This window comes from Gymnoscopelus microlampas (genome assembly GCF_963454915.1).
Source record: "Gymnoscopelus microlampas genome assembly, chromosome: 8".
In the NCBI taxonomy this organism is placed as follows: Eukaryota; Metazoa; Chordata; class Actinopteri; order Myctophiformes; family Myctophidae; genus Gymnoscopelus; species Gymnoscopelus microlampas.
The window spans coordinates 31324506-31345499 of record NC_139945.1 but is presented as its reverse complement, the minus strand read 5'-3'; the positions used below and the strand labels follow the sequence as shown (position 1 = coordinate 31345499).

The following is a 20994-nucleotide window of genomic DNA, read 5'->3' as shown; positions in this document are numbered from 1 at the left end:
CTACACACTTGTATGTAAACCAGTGGGTTGGGATCCGAAAGCAAGGCCTGAATTGTTTTGACAGGGTCGTGAACAAAATTAGATAGAGGTGCCCTGTTATTTACAAGTTTGCAAAAGTAATAAAATGATTATGATTTTATGCATGAGCATTTGCAGAGCACTGCTTATTTATCAATCTGTTGTGAGGATAAATCCACAACTTATTAAATTGCATTTGGATTGTGCAGTTTTTTCCCCATTTTGACCTTTGCCATTCTTGTCTGTTAAGATGATGCTCCAAATCAGGGTTGGTCTACATTTGTTTGGGATCTAGAAGCAGTTTCCCATGAATGCTGAACATTTAGCAGATGTTAGATTTAAAAAGAATAATTGGGTTACATCTATACGGTTTTAGTACAAGGATACATTGTGTAAAATACCATATTATGAACTCAAACACCACACACTCCTTACTATTGAAGTAACTAAAGTCCATGTTTGGCTTTCGAGCCTGTTTTTGTGGACACTGCCATCTAGAGAGATTGGTGTTCAGTGCACATAGTTTTTCTCCGGTCACTGAGTGAGAACTACTACATCCATGATAGAGGGCTTAATGTGGAAAGCCGTTTGGACCAGAATACCTTTTATCATGCACGTGTAGTATGTATATATTTCATGTTAACATGCATTATGCATGTTAACATGAAATATACCTGTTAAAATGTCCCAGTCAGTAGTGAACATGATTCTTCTAAATTCTTGTACCCTATAATATTATCCCCCTAATCTCCAAATTCTGTGACATATTTTGCCATTTGCCAACAAGCCAACAACACTCAAAAAATACAAAGGCGAATGTAATTCTTTCTGTACACTCCAGGTGTAACTTCAGCATCCATAAGTGCCACCTCTATTTTATCAATAGTTTGCCCCTTTTCTATGCAAAACTCTTATTCCTTACATGATGATGTTCTCCTTACAATCTGAGTACGTGGTGGTGGCAATTTTTCCCATCCTCTCTCATTTGAAAAAAATGCGTATTCTATGTGGTAAGGGTTCTCTTCTGTTCTAACCTCTGCCTTAAGTCGACTGACCTCCTGCAGACTGTAGCCTACTTGGGTGGACGGACAGACAGACAGACAGACAGACAGACAGACAGACAGACAGACAGACAGACGGATGGACTGATTGTCAGGTGTCATAGCAATACTGCAGTAGGCATTACATACAGGACAGATACAGGTAAGAGTATGATAGATAGATTCAAGAAACAAACAAAAACATATAAATGGGTAAGATCAAAACGAGTAAAAGTCAAATTAAAATAGAAGACAAAGTCTGGTGTGGCCATTTGCTCTGACCAGGTTGGCATAATGTATGAACTATAAATACAAAAACAAGAAAAAAATGTAGGCATACTTATCATGTACAATATCACCATTACAGACAGTGGATATAATGATATTGCATACGTTTTTGGTTTAGTTTGGTTTAGTTGAATTGCTTTTTGTGTGTATGATAAAATATGAACAGGTAGAAATGTGATCAGCAGGGGGTGCCAGAGGCTTTGAAAAGCTTAACTACAGTAGTTGCCAGGCAATCAATAGGTTATGAAATTTTGAATCTTGAATCTCAGTTGATAATGATATCACTACTACAGTTATCATTCAACCACGATGCTCTTATCATGGTGATTTTCAAATTCAATCAGGCATATTTATACTCTGCTCAATAAACCATTCCTGCAATTCATTGAAAGAAACATGTATTGTCCTTTACATTTTAATTTAGAGTTTAATTTTGTTAGTTTTTGCTAAATGCAGTCATGGGTTCTGTCCAACGAAACAATGACCTCCATTTAAACTAGGCCTACTATATGATGCCTCAGACAAATCACATAACTAATCATCTACAACTCTTTCTATCCTTTCATTTTGGAAAGTAGAATGTGAAGAATACTGGTAACCTCTTTTTTGTGAGCTATTTCGATTGATTGATTGAATACTTTATCAACAGTTTGCAAAAAGTAGAGCAGTACGATTATACAATGATGCTAAAAGGATAACACAAAAAGCCCTGAGGTGTTGTTTCCATTGTGGTCCTATGTATTCAATTAATCAAGACATTTAAAGACATACAATAACATACAAGAAATCATCAACTCTAGGAGCAATATAAGTGTACATAAAACATGGGTGGGGGGGGGCACTTCTAGTGTCAAGCTTAGAAGACAAGAGCAAATTGCAGACAGAGACAGGTAACCTTTAATGGCGGTTTTGACGTTGTTTTTTTTTGCACACTTTTTGATGGCTGTTGGTAGGGCATTCCATATTTTGGTGGCTTAACAATAGAACAAATTGAATCCCCTGTTTGTGCCGAATCTGGGTTGAACGAGATCAGTGTAGCTCCCTCTGGTGTTGTGCCTGTGGGTGTCTCTCACGTTATTCAGACATGCAAAAGTGTCACTTTTCAGCTACAGTCACCTTTTTGAACCCAAATAGGGCAATTGTGTGACACCTGACCCGAAAGAAAACAACATGTTGTCACCTTTTTCACCTCGGGGCTGTTTGCATGCCTGTAGTTTGACAGGTACTGTACATAGGCATTGGTCCCTTAAGCCTTAAGTATCTTGAAGACCACCAGGCCCATGGCAAGTTGCTGTACTTTGTCCATAGCACATAGCTTTCTCACAATGTTCAAATGGATCAAGCTGGCAGGATGAACAGAACAAACAGTAGCTACCTACACACACATCCTGCATCCTACCAGAACAGCAGTGGGTGAGATGAACAGGGCAGGCAATGTAATGTTGGGGTCATTAACATCAACACATTTGAGCCAGTGCTTAGAACTGAATGAGTAATGTATGTTGGTGAGCAGTTGCTTAACTGCATTTCACAACATCTTGTCAATCCGTCGAACTATCATCAGTTAGCACACATTCTCTCACTCCACCAATAGCGGTCACCCTGATACACATACACACACATGCTTATGGAGGCTATAACACATCTGATACAGTCGAGGCACTTTCCCCAAACAGCTTGCTTAAGGTGTGACTCACACATTACATGTGGATATGTCAAAATGTCATGGGAATAAGTGGAATCTATATATAAGTGGAGGACATAGAGCGTGTACATGTGCGTGTTGTGTTCTGTCAGGGGACTGTGAAATATACGCCAAACTGCAATTTAACCCCTGCACAATGCTTCCAACCTGTCGGTACAGCGCTGCCTCTCAATTACATCATTACAGGTTCTGCTCAAATTGTCCACTGGCTAATTGGTTCATTACAGGCTTTGGTGTTTTGAAATGAGCTTGTCAAAAGGCCTCTATTGTTTGTCTGAAAGAAAGCTTTTGAGCGGTGCCTGTTAGTGTTGAAGAAGGATTACTTTTTGACTCATGACACCACCGATTGAAGTATTAGGCTTTAAATATTGTGGCATTATCTGTGAACAGAAAATACACTTCACATGCCCACACAAATACAAACAAATTAACACAACAAGCAGACATGGCAGGGTGCATGTTCTTGTATGAAGTATAGAATTATGGTTTCCCCCAGGGTAAAACAGTACGGGATATGAGGTGACCATTCTGAAGCTGGTGACTACTAACAAGCAAAACCTTTAGAGACAGTTTTCAGAGCCGGAGGCAATGGCATTAGTTTTCTTGGCAAGCACATCAAAACAAGCCGCTTCAAAAGACGTTTGGAATGACAGAGCACCGCAGGCTATCATCTCAAAGTCAAAACTCAAATTAAACTTTATTGCCACACAAGTTTACACCGAGCATAGGAGTGGGTAAAATGATTGTGCACAAGCTTCCTGCTACTGAAGTTACATAGTTAAATAAAGAATAAAAGTTATAAGATTAAAGGAGCACTCCGTCCACTCACTCTTCACCAATAACATCATTCATGGGGATACCAAGATAATACTGTAGAAACTACACCTTTCTCTTCCTGGAGAGTTAGCATGCTGAAATAGAAGCCATTGTTCTTAACATTAATACAATAAGAAGAAATGTTTGAAATCTTGTTTGAAATGACCATACCAACCTACCGATGATGTCACTGGTAGCAGGCACATTTTTGTCCACAGTCCTCCTCTGAGAGACAGAATAGACAGAAATGGTTCCATCTTATAATGAGCATTTGTGAGGACCAATTATCTGAAGACAGGTTGAAAATGGGTGAAGTGGTCCTTTTAGAATGTTCATAAAAGGTATAAAGTTATGCACCTTATAGTGTATACTAAGGTTATTTACTGTACTGTAGCCTACAGCAAGTGTTCCTCAGTCTATTGTTATATGTGTTTATTCTTTATTTGAAACGCGACAATAGCTAAGGCCGAAGGGACTTAGCAATGGGAACCGGTCCCTGGTTCAAGTCTAGCACAGACCCCAGTAGGCCTGCGGAGTGTGGACTGGTAACTGGAGAGGTGCCAGTTCACTTCCTGTTCACTACACTTTCAAGGTGACTAACTGCTCCCAGGGGCCACTGTGTATGTGTGGATATCTGTATTTTAGGCTGCAATGTGTATGTGTGTAAAACTGAGTAATTCTTCAGAATCAGCAGGGTATGGGATGGAGTAAATGACGGAGCAATTATCCAACAGCACAGTTGCCTGGAGCAGATCAAGCTCACTGCCCTCAAGTTTTATTCAGCGTTACTGACACAACTTTGATAATTTACATTGATTTAACTGGTAGAGGCAGCTTCCGCTGAACTCCAACCGATAGAGCACATCAAATTATTCTTTCTTCAGTGCTTGTGTGTAGTTCAGACTCCCGCATTACCTTTTACTGTGGATTTAAAGCAAGTGAGACTTCAAAGGATTTGGGCTTTTAGTGTGGCTTAAAAAAGGTGTTGTAAGGACACTATATTTTAGATTCCACAGCCTATGCATTTTTTATTGCTAACTACCACCCAACTGTGGTAATGATGTGTTTTCTTGCAACCTGTCTAAACTCCCTGTACAGTCGGCATGGAGCTATTAAATATGCATTTATTTCCTTCAACTTTGTCAGCTCACTTCAATTTGTGGACTGACCTATTGGAAAGGACTGTTAAACTTTTTGTTTTGATTGTCCCAAAGATGACATGTTGAATACAAAATCATCTCAACTGTCACCCTTTTGGCCTCACACCATCCAAAAAGGTAATTAACACTAGCTAGCTACCACACTGCTGCTGGTGCCAGGAATCCTCATCCCATGAAGAGATTGGATACTGGGCATATACTAATGAAGACAAATACATATATATACTGAACATATACTGATGAAAACATATACTGATGGGGACATTAATACCATGGGCCGCCATTATCAGTAGCCTACTCACTGTTTTATGATGGCCATTTTAACAATAACTGCACAATAAATCTTGAGTGTTAATTTAACTCTGAGTGTACAAATGGAAAAAACTTCCAAATTGTAATAATCCACACACTTTAAAAACATACTCGCTCATAATTTTTGTTCGGCCCATTTTTGCCTAACCTAGTTCAGTTTTGATACATTTCATTTCATATATCATAATAATCATATAGAGCACTTTCTGCTGCTGGAAGGTGAATAAGTTGGGGACAAAAGCAGATTGCTCATTTCAGAAAATTGCACATATTTGCAGCACTCCACCTAGAGTAAAGAAAATAATGAATCATCAAACTCCAGTATTCCTTTATAGAAGGAGGCAACCAATGGGTAGATCCAGCCATTGCACAGCAAGCAACACCTGGGCAAATTTAATTTGTTTTTTAGTTAACTGGAATTTCGCTTTAATTAAAATTGCAATAGATGAAGTACTGAATTTTCATTATATCACAGAAATGTATTCCGACTACAAATGTGACTGAATTTGGAATTGGATCCTTAAAATTGTATTTATTTTCAATTTGTCTTGCTCTTGGTATGGAAGAAATTGTGGTTTAAGGGAGGACAGCGATGATGGAATTCAATTGTTGTTTTTTCTTCCCCCGCTCTCAGACTTCTGGAAAGGCATAAGAATGAAATTATGGAAATATCTTCTCAGCCTCAGCCTTGACTCAAAGAAGTTAATTATGAAGTTGAGATTTTGTGCGGAGAGACATGCTGGGCAAAATGAAAGGGTACCTCAGTGGAAGCTTATGATGGCTATTTTCTTCTCTCGGCTTCATTATTTACAAACATCAATACCCGTACTCTCAATGTTCCTCTGTACAAAGTTATGTCTGATATTCATTGCAGTCTAGTCTGTAAAGTAACAAACCTGGTGACGAGCTAATGGAGCTAATACATACAGTATCTCTGGGTAAAGCACAGTTTGTTCTGCTCAACTTGTGCTGATTTTGGGCTTCATCCAAGTCAATCAGAGAGGACTGAGTCTCTCTAGTCTCTCAGGAAAAAAAACAGATTCTATGTACAGTATCAGCTATATCTAATTGTGGCCAAAGACATTAGGTAAGCAAACACAAGCTGTTTGTCTCCAAAGCAGAAAAGAAAAAAAAAACTCTCTGATATACCAAAGCAATACTCTGTGTACAAAGCTAGTTTTGATATGATTGGTGTGACTGTGAATGAGTTGTGAGGAGAATAAATACAATTTATTTTCAAAGACTCAAGGGATGCACTTACAGTAGTTATGAAACAATGCTTTAATGATATGGTGATTGGTGATGCTATGCTCTCCAGAAATACTTAATATTCTCATCAGCACAAAAAATATATATTCCTTGCTGACAGATACAAATTCTCTTGTGCATTTCATGAATGATTCATATTGAAAAATGTTTTGTGTGCTAAGTTTATTTTCAATATAGTAATTAATGTCACTGTTGAAGTATGCTGAGTTTGATTTTGGTTAAACAACGCTTTTGTGTATAATGATTAGGACCTTGCCTTGATTAGGCTACATTTCATAATAGCCTGATAGTGTTATCTTTTCCAGTTGGCAATCACTTCTTTGAAAGTAATTTAGCTGCCCAACTAGCCCATACTTACACAGAATTAATATCCAACTATAAACTAATTGAAACCAACATTCTGCTGTAAATGTGTTGAATCTTGTATCTCGAGAACTGTCCGATTAGTCGATTGATTAAACTCAGCGCGCCCTCGCAGAGGGCCCAAGGAAGTCAGTTGAGTCAGTTGGATAGGCAGTTGTCCAGAACTGCCGATGGGCTATACAGATGTCGTCAGTCATATACAGTATATGCCCAAATCTCTCTTTGTGTTAGGATGCTGTCGCCTATAAACTAATAAATTATATTGCATGTAGACCTCAACAACATCTAGCAGTGTTTGTGTGAGGGATCACTGAGGCAATTACTCATATTCTATCTGTCCCCTACATAATCTGTCCCCCCCCTGCCATATACTGTATACACTTAATGCATGAAAATCCCTTCATTTTGCCCTGATGTCTCATGAGTTTTGTTCATAAGTTCCAGCATGAATCTGAAGAAACAACATAACTACACAAATAGTAGCATACAGCAATAGCCATACAACAGTAGCCTACAGTAATAGAAAGTGTGTAGGTAGATAGATAATATATCATGCTGATTGTGTCTTATTCATAACATTTATTGTCAAAGACAATAAACCCCATTTTAAACTTGTTGAAGGGATAACTTCAAATGTGTGCTTATTTTCCAAAACTAAGGCTCTTTTCAACTCCAAGACCTAATCAAACCTTATTACACAGGTTCTGGATTTGTTTCCATATGCTGCGGCTCGGTTTCAGATAAGGTTCTCAGAACCCAATATGGGCTCAGGCTCAGAAGCCTGAGTTCTGGTTTATAGATTTTTCAAAAATAAAATAGCCAGTCTACAAGCTCACAACAACACATTGCGATGTGACGTGTTGTGAACTTGTAGATCGTCTATTTTCGTATTTTTATTATATTCTTTTTTCATCACATACCACTCTCTTCGGGGGTGGTTCTGGTTATAATGGAAACGTATGTAAACAAAAGAACATCATAAAAGTGCACAGGTTCTGGAAAGTTCCAGGTTATAAAAGGTTCTGGGATACCCTTCATAGTCAAAAAGAGCCAAAAGTGAACCCATTCAGGGTTCAGTCATGTTAATTCGTTAACTCTCTGAACTGTGAATGTGCAACTCCTTCTCACCAAGACACTAAATCACAGTATGTACTCATGCCAAGGCACCTCTCACACAACACATGAAAGCTGTAAGCCCCTAGCATGCAGACCAGAGTTTAGTAGTATATAGGTGTGATAATGCATGCATGATGTAAGTCCTACATTAGGGATCTTCAAGTGTTCTATTTTGATATGATGTGATATGATGTGTGTACAGGTAGCAGAAGGTGCAATTTCATCCCGAACATAAATGTATAGTGAATATACGTACACACTACACACACACGCACACACACACACACACACTCACACACACACACACACACACACACACACACACACACACACGCGCGCGCGCACACACACACACACTCACACACACACACACGCGCTCGCGCACGCACACACACGTGCACACACAAGCGCGCACACACACCCGCGCGCGCGCGCACACACCCGCGCGCACACGCACACACACAAGCGCACACGCCCACACACACACACAAGCGCACACACGCCCACACACACACACACACACACACACACACACACACACACACACACACACACACACACACACACACACACACACACACACACACACACACACACACACACACACACACACACACACACTCTGCAATTATTTTGGTACAATTCAGATTTCAATTAACATTTTTTGCAAGCAAATGGATTAAAAAAATCACACCCAGTGTGAAGTGGGCGGTGTGTGGTCATCACAACATGACTCACTTTAAAAAAAGGATAAATGACTTTTTAAAAAGTCCATACTGCTATTCATAGGGCTGCACATGTGTCATGTGTTTCGCTAGCCAATCACAGTCCTGAATTTGCAAAGTCAGCCAATCACAATACAGTTAGTGGTGATGACACTAGCTGTAATGTGATTGGCTATGAAAAAAGTATCGATTTGCATTAACAATGGAAGGGTTAGGGGGTACACAAATTTTTTGGTCGGTGTCCAAAACTCACTTATAGGGGGCGGCTACACCGCCCCAAAAAAACACAGAATTGCCAAATTAGTGAGAAGGATGAATCTTAATGAGCTTACTGTAGGCCTATAATAATATAATAATTTCTATTGTGTGTTATTCATGTGCAGCTGGCATCCAGATTTCCCTGCTGGCTTTGATGGCATATATAGCCCTGGTCTTTTCAAACATTTTGTCCTCAAGGCACACCAATGGGCAGGTCAAAATCTCAAGGCACACCTGTATTCATAGCAAAAATCGCATATCTACAAGCTCAAAATGCGCTGTGATGTGATGTGTTGTGTGCGTGTAGATTGGCTATTTTAACAATCTTAAAATTGGCTTACAGGAGGACCGGCCGGCGGACCACGTCGTCACGCTCATGTCACAATGACTCAGCCATAACCATATAAGGAGTTCCCAATGCAGCTACACCCAAATACGGAGTGTGTTGTCTAACCTCAATGTGCCATGGTGTCAGCAAACAAATCAGTCATCTCCATATATGGACACAATACTGATGACATCAGCGATCTCCATATATGGGTATAAAAGGGACAAGGAATGACAGATACAGAGACACACCTTGTGATGAGATAACGTGCCCAAGGTATGGGCATAAAGGCAACCTAGGTAGACAGACAGAAACAAAAGGGACACAGACAGACGGGTACAACGGGGTACAAATCTTACAAACCCCCCAACACTATGACTCAGCCATATTGTTCGGACCGGCAGGGCAACGTAGGCGTGAGGGCCGCATAGTTTCCCGAACCTCTTGTTTTTGAAAATGCGTGCAAAAGGAAAATAGATAGGGATGGTTGAAATGGTTAGAGAACACACACACACACACACACACACACACACACACACACACACACACACACACACACACACACACACACACACACACACACACACACACACACACACACACACACACACACACACACACACACACACACACACACAGTATGTCAAGTGAAGACCAAAAGTGATCATGTAGATTATTCTTTGCTCTTCGTGCTTATTTCATGGTCAAAATATACTTAGTTAAATCAATAAACAAGAAAACAAACAAATAAACAAAGAAACCACACATTCAGTCCTAAAACAACCAGATACATTGTTACAAATATTCTCATAGGCTGACTGAAAAGCTGCAGAGAAGCCTTTATTGCAGGCCTGTGAATACCAAGCCACCTGCAACAGAAGGTTAAATGCATGCAGGAACTGAAGTACATGAAGAATAACTGCCGGTATACAAGCAGACTGTAACATGTTGTTTTGTGATACATTTGCCGAAAAATTCTATTAATCCAATTCAGTCCGGACTTCATGTTGGAAGAAAGGTAGGCTGCACCTGTACACTGTGACATACACTGTGAACTGTGTATCATGATATTATAATGACTGGTGGGTTGACAAGCTCAGCTCTTGACACATACATCCTCACACATAAAATAAATGTTTAAATGAATGACATGACATAAAACAACATAGCAGCAAAATGAACACCCACACCCAAGCCCCTGAAGCAAAGGCCTCTCATGCGCATGGGGAATCATAGGTCAGTTTCTGGCAGACCCCAGCCTTGGTGAGCGCTTTCCGGGTCAGTTTCACGTCTCTTTGTAGTCTCCCGCAGTTGCACGAAATAGACCATCTGGGTTAGGCGCAGGCCCAAAACCAAGGTCTCTCCCAAGGTCCTAAAATGTGCAATGTCCCGGGCCCATTTACCGCACCGTACCCAGCACCATCTCCATAGAGTACAGAAGTCCTGACGTCACTCGTTCATCCCCTGGTTCGTAAAGTCATTTCTCTATGGAGAATAACATTGGGTCATCTTAGAATCGTCTCATATAAGAATTGTGGTCCAAAAATAAACAAACTGTCTCAGCGATATTGTCAGGGAGGAGGTTCTGTATCGTTTATGATAGTCAGTCACTTATATTTGATACATTCTGTTTCTGGCGAAAATGTAACTAATTTGACAGAAGTAACATTATCGTTTTCTCATCGATATTAAAGACGTCTATGGGGATTCAGAATGGGGGTGGAAAACCGTGAACCAGGTAGGATGTGTAAATTACGTCAGACTTCGGTGCTCTATTGCCGTTTGCGAAAGCCCCCCCCCCGTCCTTGCGTTGGGGCCCCACGATTTTGCGCTACACCACTGGTCACACTTGTGGACACACAGTTCCAGATCTTGTCAGCAGTTGGGCCAGCAGAATGAACCATAGACCAGTTGGAATACTTTATCTTAAAGGCAGCAGGGCACCAGGAGCTGATGTATTTTGCCTCCCTCTTTGGGTGCTCACTTGTAATCCGACAATGACAGTGAGTCTGGCCTACTGACAATAATAGGCCTTTCTTATTTTATCCGATGCCAGTACTGTGGACCATTCGTGGCGTTGGACCGCTTTGACCATGGACCCGGTTGAGGACCACATTGCTGTCCTTTTCTCGGTCCAGCCTGTGTGGTTCAATGGGTTCGGGAGCTGTGGGAATGTCACTGTTCCCGTCCTCTGCTACAGTGTCGCCATCCTGTAGAATTGTTGTCATGATGCCACCGTGCTTCATTCTGCCAGGCGCTGAAAGTAACTGAAACTGAAACTCAACCTCCCCACAGGGTCATCAGGACAGGCCGTCTGTGTTTTCACAGCGGAGGCCTGCTCTGTGGTACACCTTGAATAGACTGTATATCTCCGGACCGTCTCGATCCACCAGGCCAGCTGTCCTTCAGACAGCTAAGGAGCCAAGTCAGGGGTGTGTGGTCAGTCCGGAGTAGGAACCGTTGTCAATTTGATCAGTTAAACACACACACATCACACTTTGCATATTAAGCACTTAAAACTAAACCCTACATATTTAGTTGACTGGGGTCCTCCAGGGGTCTATACTTGGGTACGCTACTTTTTATCTCTTCACCAAATTTCTTTGCTGAAAATAGCTGAAGTGTTCTGCAATTTTCACCAAATGTCCCAGAATAGGGATGCAAGAGTTCATGTGGTTAATAGGCGACCTATTGTATCACAAAAATGTATTTTGCCCATTGAAACCAGGAAATGCTTTATAAAACAACAGTAGTATTTTGAAATCAATTATTTGACTGACAGGGAGCCAGCGTAAATAAAGATCCGGAGTGATATGATCCACTTTCCTGGTGTTATACAAGTCTCCTTGGTGTTATAGACTTGAGCTTGAGCAGGAGCGTTCTGAATCAAGTGCAGCTGTACAGGTCTCCCTGACAAGTATTATTTACTAGTTGGCCTAATATTTTTTAGATAATAAATAGTTATTTCGAGACAGTTTCTCATTATCATGACATTGGGGCTCCCGGCTCCGTGGAAATGGGCTTCCAGCCAGGGGAGGTCAACCAGATTCTAATGAGTTCACACAATGTACAGCACAATCCTCACACCTGACAGGGAGATGTGACTTATGAGAACCAATAAAATGAAATGCTGCCCTCAGAAGGCCTTCCAAGTCTAACGTGCACCTGCCAGAGTAATTGTAATATAATATGTATATTACAATATATTGTGTATAAACAATGTATTACAAAAATGTATAAACAATCTTTTGAAAATAGTCGACCTACAAGCTCACAATGCTCACATCGTTGATGCATTGTGAGCTTGTAGAGCTGCTATTTTGAAATGGCCGAAATGTATATAGGGCTGAAGTGGTTATTGTGTTTTGCAATAATAATCCAAATCTACAAAGTAACAAAGTAACTAAAGTTTTCAAATAATTGTAGTGGGAACAAAAGTACAACATTTGCCTCTGAGATGCAGTGGAGTAGAAGTAGCTCCGGTCCATAGCCTTATAGAAGGAGTTCTCCTATGGACCAAAGCTAGTAGTAAGAGTAGAAGTAAAAGTACAGAAATTTGGAAACACTCCAGTAAAGTAAAATAAATAGCTCAAAATTGGACTTAAGTACAGTACTTGAGTAAATGTACTTAATAGTCACTTTATACCACTGCGTTCACACACAATGTCCAGCAGCACTGACCCTCACACACAGTCACACCTGCCAGAGGAATTATAAACATTTGGAACACGGTCCCTTTAAGAGTCTCCCTCTTCGCGGGTGACGTATAGATGACGTCTCCCACTCGCACACAGTGTTCAGTCGGGCTCACCAGGAAGAAGAAGAGATGCTGCCTTGCCTGTCTGTCTGTCTCTCTGGTTTAATCCGTGGAATATTAACCTTGTAATTCATTCATATACAAGAGAGGACGGCCGTGAATCATTGATTGAAACATCGACGGGATCGCTCCAGCCACTTGAAGAGTTTCTCAAGAAGAGAAACCCCACCAGGACGATCATAACACTGGAGCAGACACACTGCTAGAGCTCTGTGATCCAAGCCAATGATAAGCTGTGATTTAAGGGACACTTGTCCGTTATATTGAGACACAACGTTGTCTCAATCTATAGTCTTATCTGGCTTCCTCTGACAGCATGCAGCGAGACGTTTACATTTTAATGTGTCGAGGAACAGGAATATAAGACTTTATTTTTTATATAAGACCCTGGCTGGCTAGATAATGCTCCACTGTGTGCTGGCAGATTGTTTATTATTATTAGCCACTGTAGCCAGGGCTCACATTAACACAACATCCCTAACATTCCCTCCAGGAGGAAAGACTCCAGTCTTTTAAAGTTGATAATGTTTGGTGCTTGCTGTTGTTGCCCGGAGGCACGTCGTCATCATCATCTTCCTTCACGATCATCCATGTTGTTGTTGGTTTCCCATTGTTTCCTTAATAACAATTACAACAACAAGGCCAAGGGCTGCTGCTGCCTCCTCTATCCGAGCTATTCCAGCGACTGTGGCCTATAATATAAACACACGTGGAGGTGTCAGAGGTCAGCCTCTGTCAGTCAGTGGCTCCGCAGGTGTTTCGGCGCAGGATGGGGACGTCGCAACAACTAGGTAACCCCCCCACCCCCCCCCAAGTTGATGAAGGTGAAGGTGGTGACTGATGTTGAGGTTTTAGTATTAGATCGAATTACCGTTATACTCGCAGCCATCCTGAATATTCCACAGTGATGGAATGGAAGAAGTACTCACATGTTTTACTTAAGTAAAAGTATCAATACTGCAATGTAGATATATATATATATATATGTATACCCTGCTACAAGTAGAAGTCCCGTATTACATTTTTTATCAAAGTAAAAGTACTGAAGTATTGGCATCAAAATGTACTTAAAGTACCAAAAGTCAAAGTCTCATTGGGCAGAATGGTCCTTTTTCAGTTTAAAATTATAAGTGTAAAAAAAATGGAACAACATAAACATACAAGACATACACATAATACATTGGTTCTCAAAGGGGTCCTTGGGTAAATTGGGCAAATTTAACTGGGGACCCCCTGGTATCCCCCAAGGACCCCTGGCGAGGATACCAGGGGGTCCCCAGCTAAATTTGTTAATAAAGTGTCATTTTAACCCCTTTATCCATATTCTATACTTTGGCTATTAAAAAATAACAGATCTACAAGCTCATAGCGTGGCTACGAGCTTGTATATCTGCTATTGTTTTTTTAATCTTGAAAAGAAATGTGTGCAAATCTTTAAATCTTTTTTTAAAAAGGCTAAACATTTTTAACACAAGTCTTTGCCTCTACTGGCACAACATATTTATCAATTTGGGGGTCCTTGGCACGAAAAAGTTTGAGAACCGCTGAGCTAGCCCATGTCACTGTTGTCATTGTCACCAGAACCATCAGAAGAATGGCAGTGGCTCAGGGGTAGAGTGGCCGAATGGGAACCGTGAGATTCCCAGTTCGATCCCGGGCTCCCCCAGAGTTAGTGTCGAAGTGTTCTTGAGCAAGACACTGAACCCCTAATTGCTCCCGATGAGCAGGTTGGTGCCTTGCATGGTTTCCTCTGCCATCTGTGTGTGAATGTGATGCACAATGTATTTAAAGCACTTTGGATAAAAGTGCTATATAAATGCACCATTTACCATTTAAGAAGCAGCAAGAAAGCAAGAAACATTTATGGCATTGTGTCACATTTATGGATAATCACGGTCACATTTAGTTTAAAAGACTGCATGTAACTCATTCTGTTGGTGTTACCTCTAGGGTGGCAAACCTCTGCCCAAAGGGGAGCAAATTAAACTCACGTGTAAAGTTGAGAAGTGGTAGCACTTTTTAGTTTTCAAAGACACTTGCTGTCAGGACTATTGGCATAGGACTGGACATTAGGTGCAAAGTTTTGTTCATATACAGTACATGCATAGGAAGGCAGATTTCCACAATGAAGATCATGATGATGATGATAATAATAGTTTTTTTTTTGCATTTAAATGCTTTTGGGGGGATGCTCAAGAAACACTTATCAACAATCCATCAATGATTGTCCTTTCTGTGACAACTTTCTAAGAAGTTGAAGGTGTCAAAGGCAGTGATTTGTGACTTTTACACAGCTGTGAGAGAGAGTGTTGTCACATTCTCCATCACAGTGTGGTATTGGAAACTGCTCACTGATGACAGATGGGAGCTAAATATGGTAGTAAAAACAGCGTAAGAATCACTGGCCAGGATCTGCCAAGCATCTGTGATATATTGATAACACCTGCATTCGAAGGATGCATCGCAAAATAATTAGAGAACCTTCTCATCTGTCCAATAGGGTTGGGACGATATGAAAATTTCATGTCATGATTATTGTGACCAAAATAATTGCGATTTACGATATCGCGATAATCAAAATATGCTTAAAACGGCACTTTTGTTAACCACTTGAAGTTGACCCCTGGCATCCATGGTCTGGGGTGGAACATTTGACAAAAATAGGAGATCTACAAGCTCACAACGCGTCGAATCAGAAAAACTGATTAAGTACGTTCTTTAAGTTTTCCAATCAATCCTAGAGGGTTTAAGTCGCACCGGATATGCAGCTCGGCAAAGGTGAATTGATCCCAGTGTATGACGGAGGACAATTTCACGATAAATTAAAATCTCTGCGATACGATTATTGTGAGTGTTTTTATAACGATAAACAATAATTAAGATTATCGTCCCATCCCTACTGTCCAATGCACCTTTTGTTCCACAAAAAAAGGTTTCAAAGTATTAAGGTCAGAACCTTTTTTTTTTTTTGTAATTTAGTTTTTATTGTGATCGTGTGTACAGACAGTTTTATATATATATATATATATATATATATATATATATATATATATATATATATATATATATATAACCATACATTTTTCAAATGTTAATTTTTCATTGATGACCATCATTTAAAAAAGAATTGACATAAAAAAAAAAGGAAAGCAAAGATATATCTAGCAGCGGGCAGCTTTGAAAAAAGGGAGGGGGAGCCTTCACGTAATCACACACATTTAAGAACAAGTGCAGGGTCAACACCTACAAGACACAAAGAAAATAAAAAAATAAAAAACACCTTCAATTTTGTTTAGTCATTCAGCTGAAATCTGAACGGGTTGGTTTCACGTATTCAGTCCATATAGACCATTGTCTGTGTTGCTCCAGCGTTCATCTCTTATGCCACCAGAAGGATCAGAATCAGTTTCTTATCATTACTGTCCAGAGAATCATATGGGAGGTTATTCAGATATAGGGCATCAAACTGGAAGGGGATGTTGATTCCAAAAACAGCCTCCAGGTGTTTGTGAATTTCCAGAACTTCTTGTTTCTGTAACCGCACAAGTGCACATATCCTGAGGCAGTGATGTTTTTGTAACCCGAGTAGCGACTGAGACTTAACCAGTTTACCCAGTACAATAGCAGTTGGGACAAAACAAGAGGGTTGTCGTAAGAAGTCTCCAAAATGCAATAATATTGATCAAGGCTGAACAACAGAGAGGGAACAGAGGGCCTAGACCCTACAGGAAAGAGTGTTTTTTTTATCTTCTTAAAGGTCAAGTTATGCAGTAAACCTTTGAAAAGTGTTTTAAGTCAGTTGAAATAAATTAGAGACCTTTATGTTTAGCTCCAGGGGCTACATCTGTTTTTTTCTTAAGAGACCTGTTGCTCACAGAACCCCATACCTTTCACATTCTTTTGTTATTTGATCAATAACAATGACTGCTCAGGAGGAGAGTGTCAGTTTGCTGTGCATTTACATGCATCTTATGCTGAACAACCTACTGTTTGTGTAGCTGTAGATTAAGCTGATATTTTATTAAATATGAAATGTAAAATATAACAAATATATTATATTATTAATATAGACAATATTGCAAGAGAACATGCAACCTTGCCCAGATAATACAACTGTAAGAATTCTAGTGTCCCAGGAATATTCATGTAAACATTATAATGTATTAAGAATATTTGTAATGTTGGGGCATGACTTCATATTTAACACAATATCTAGGCCCCAGTGTAAAGCCAGTTGAAAAGCACTGGTGTAAAGTAACTAAGTACATTTACTCAAGTACTGTACTTTTCAAATATTTTTAGGACTTTTACTTTTGGTACTTTAAGTACTTTTTTGATACCAATACTTTTGTACTTTTACTTGAATTCCGGACTTTAACTTGTAACAGAGTACTTCTACATTGCAATAGTATTGATACTTTTACTTAAGTAAAACATTTTCAGTAATTTTTCCACCACTGCACTACAAGGAATAATAATGACCTTGTGCTGATCCACGCTAGACATGGAGGTGATGACCCCACTCATTGAGAACCATAGCGTGGCTTCAGAGGAGATGTCCGACGAGGACCATGACCCAGAACTGCTTCCTGTCCAGCAGTACGAGCTGAACAAACACCAAGGCATCACGTAAGACTTGCACATGCCACTTTTCTACCATACATCTTTATACATCCCATTGGCAAGTTTGATTGGATTTAGTTTTTTTCCCCCTGCTTAGTATGTCGTTAGACACTATTTAGCTTTCAGCTTGATTTAACCCATTCAATCCGGGGAACGCATTCCCGGATTCCTGGGTCATTTTTAGATTTTAGCTAAAAAAGCATTATTTTACACTTTGGCTATTCAAAAATAGCAGATATACAAGCTTGTAGATCTGCTATTTTTGAAAAATCTTGACAATCTAAGCAAATCTTTTAATATACGTTTTAAAGTGAACATTTTTAACTCCAATCTTTGCTTCTGGGGGGTCCCTGGAACCAAATATTTTGAGATGTCCGTGGCCAAATACATATAATTTTGGGGGTCCTTGACAATTATGAAAAAAGTTTGAGAACCACGGATATACAGGTAGCAACATATGTTCTTTGAAAACTGTTGGGATTTAGAAGACACTTGTAGAATCGGTCTCAGGTTTAAATGGGTTAATAATGCAGTGAAGAGAGAAAGAAAGGAAGGAAGGAAGGGGGAAGGTAAAGAGTTTGAATGACATGTGGGAAGACATCCTGAGCTGAATTCAAGTTCAGGTCACGATTATGTGACCTTTAGGTGGGTCTAACCTGTTGAGGGAATTCTCCCAATTCTTCTGTTACTTATTTTCTTTCAATGTCACTTTTTTTGTGTCACAGTTTTATTTCTAAAACAAATTCCACTACTGTCATGTCTTACCATCAGTCACCAGGGAATTTGATTGATTTATCTAGCACAATTAAAACCAGTAGAGGCCTTCTGGGCAAGAAACCCAGAAGGCCTCTACTACACTCTGTGAGTGTTGATGTAGGAATGTGTGCCTTTTCTTCTGTGCTCTACAGGTTTAGTCAAGCTCTCATTCATCTGTTGAAGGGGAACATAGGTACAGGACTACTGGGTCTACCTCTGGCAGTGCACAATGCAGGGATAATAGTAAGTACCCTTCACAACTCCCTCCAACACTTTGCCATAACAGCTGCACTGCCTGCAGACCGAATATTCTTGTGTTGTAACACTCTCTCAATAGCTCTGGATGAAACTAAGCAGAAGGCTAATGAGCTGAGTAAGTAAGCATAGGAGGACAGAGTTTTAAACGGAAGAAAGATATATTAGGCCTAGTTTGTTCACATTGCAAACGTATAGGTTGAAGCTTTGGTAACATCCAGTAGGCAGTGTTGGGCAGTAGGGCCGCTATGCAGCACTGTTAATAGTTTAACTACATTTCTCAGTATCATGGTGGTAGTGTCGTGCTGTTGTCTGCATCAAGTAGTTGTTAATTAGAAAAGTTATTTTATTAATAAAGTACTGTGATAGTGTCCACACAAACTAAATACACTTTACCAAGCATTTCTGAAACTCAAGCGCAGCCGAATTATCATACTTATCTACATAATTATAATGAATATAATATCCCATTAGAATAAAACTCCATGGTAACTTAGGTGCCACTGCTTTCACAAAACCGAGTCACGGCTAAATGTAACCAGGATAACTGGAAAATCCCAGCTTAATCCACTCTCTAGGTTTTGTGAAACGGAGCCCTCGTCTTTATTCTTTTTTTGTTTTGTTTACAGTGGTTTGAGTCGAGTTATTAATTTTGGGGTTAACTTACAGTTTATCCTGCAATTATGCCAAAGTCTAAATTGAGCATACCCCTGCAAACACAACACACATGCACACACTCACTGTTAAACTACTTTAAAGTCTACTTTAGTTGACTAGTCTAACATTTTTCATTAAGCAGATCTACAAGCTCACAGTAGCTGCGGTTACATGGACAGGAATATTCCACTTATTATTCGGAATGACTGCTCATTCAGAATTAAAATGCTCATGTAAACACCTCAATTGGAATAGAATATTCCATTCCGGTCTGATCTGAATGAATTTTTAATCGGGTTTGGAGGGGTGGTATATACCGTTTGAATCGGTATATACCAATCGGAATTTACCATATAAACACTGTATTCCGAACGCTCCTCTCTGTTTGGAATACATGCATTCTTTTTCATCTGCGTGATGAGATGAATGATTCATATTCTATAGCATACTGTACATGGACAACTGGCGGCCCGGGGGCCACATGCGGCCCTCACATTCACTTAATGCGGCCCGCAGGTTAAAATCGGAATACTGATATATTGATTTCAGCTGTTCCAATTCCAAACATGCAAACATGACCCGCTTTAATTACTTCAGTCTATATTATTTGAAATTAAATAAAAATGCTACTTTTCAGGATTCCAATTCAAAAACGTCAAAAAAGAATTCCGGATTCCAATTCCAAAATAGCAAAAATAGCAGATCTACAAGCTCAAAACGTGTCGCATCGCGACACGTTTTGAGCTTGTAGATCAGCTATTTTTGCTACATACTAGAATGACGAACTATTCATTTACAAAAAAAGTAAAAAATATGGAGATATACTGGATTTCTGCCCGACAACAACAATATGCAATGTGGCCCCCTGGAGTGAGTGTGGAATTATAGTGGCCCTCTCCATCACCAAAGTTGCCCACCCCTGTTCTATAGCGTCATTTAATAAGCTTATATACTGTAATGCTTAAGCCCAGACTTGTCCAGGAGAACGGACGCTCCGAGGATCTGAGCCTGTGATGGAGGAACAATCGTTTCCTGGCCTTGACATGAAACGGGAACTTATAATCAAAAGAATCTATTCAGTCAGATGAAACGTTTTTTTGGTTTAAATAAAATGATGGTAGCCTACATGAGAAATGTGACAAGTAGTAGGCTAGCCTAAGTAACCAATACAAAAAAGAAACTGGTCTGAACTTGTAGATCTGCTACTAAGGAACGCGGGCATACAATGCTGCCTGGCAGGAGTCGGTGCGTTGCTTCCCGGCCTGCCTACGGCCGTCAAAATTCCACTGCGGAGGCACAAAGGGGCTATTGCCTCCTCCCCATGACCACCAGGGGAAGCTCCGCCCCGGGTAGTGGAGCCCGGCGGCCCCTGGTCCTTGCCCAGTCGTAGGTAGGAACCACTTTGCGCATGTCAAAAGTTAAATTCCGAATGAATCTCTGTTCGGAATGAGTTCATTGTGAATTAATAAATATTGTCCATGTAACCGC

The 20994-nt window shown here is 40.1% G+C and overlaps 1 protein-coding gene across 5 annotated transcripts in view; it reads left to right on the top strand.

Annotated features, from left to right (window-relative positions):
• The first annotated feature begins 13216 nt into the window (after positions 1–13216).
• slc36a4 (solute carrier family 36 member 4) overlaps positions 13217–20994 on the top strand; it is a 183443-nt gene continuing 175665 nt past the window's right edge. For all 5 annotated transcript variants that reach the window (XM_084064902.1, XM_084064899.1, XM_084064898.1 and 2 more), the window contains exons 1-3: positions 13217–14006; positions 17718–17844; positions 18747–18837. In XM_084064902.1, the coding sequence (XP_083921028.1) occupies positions 13985–14006; positions 17718–17844; positions 18747–18837 (240 nt within the window). In that variant the 5' untranslated portion in view covers positions 13217–13984. The remainder of the gene's footprint in view (positions 14007–17717; positions 17845–18746; positions 18838–20994) is intronic.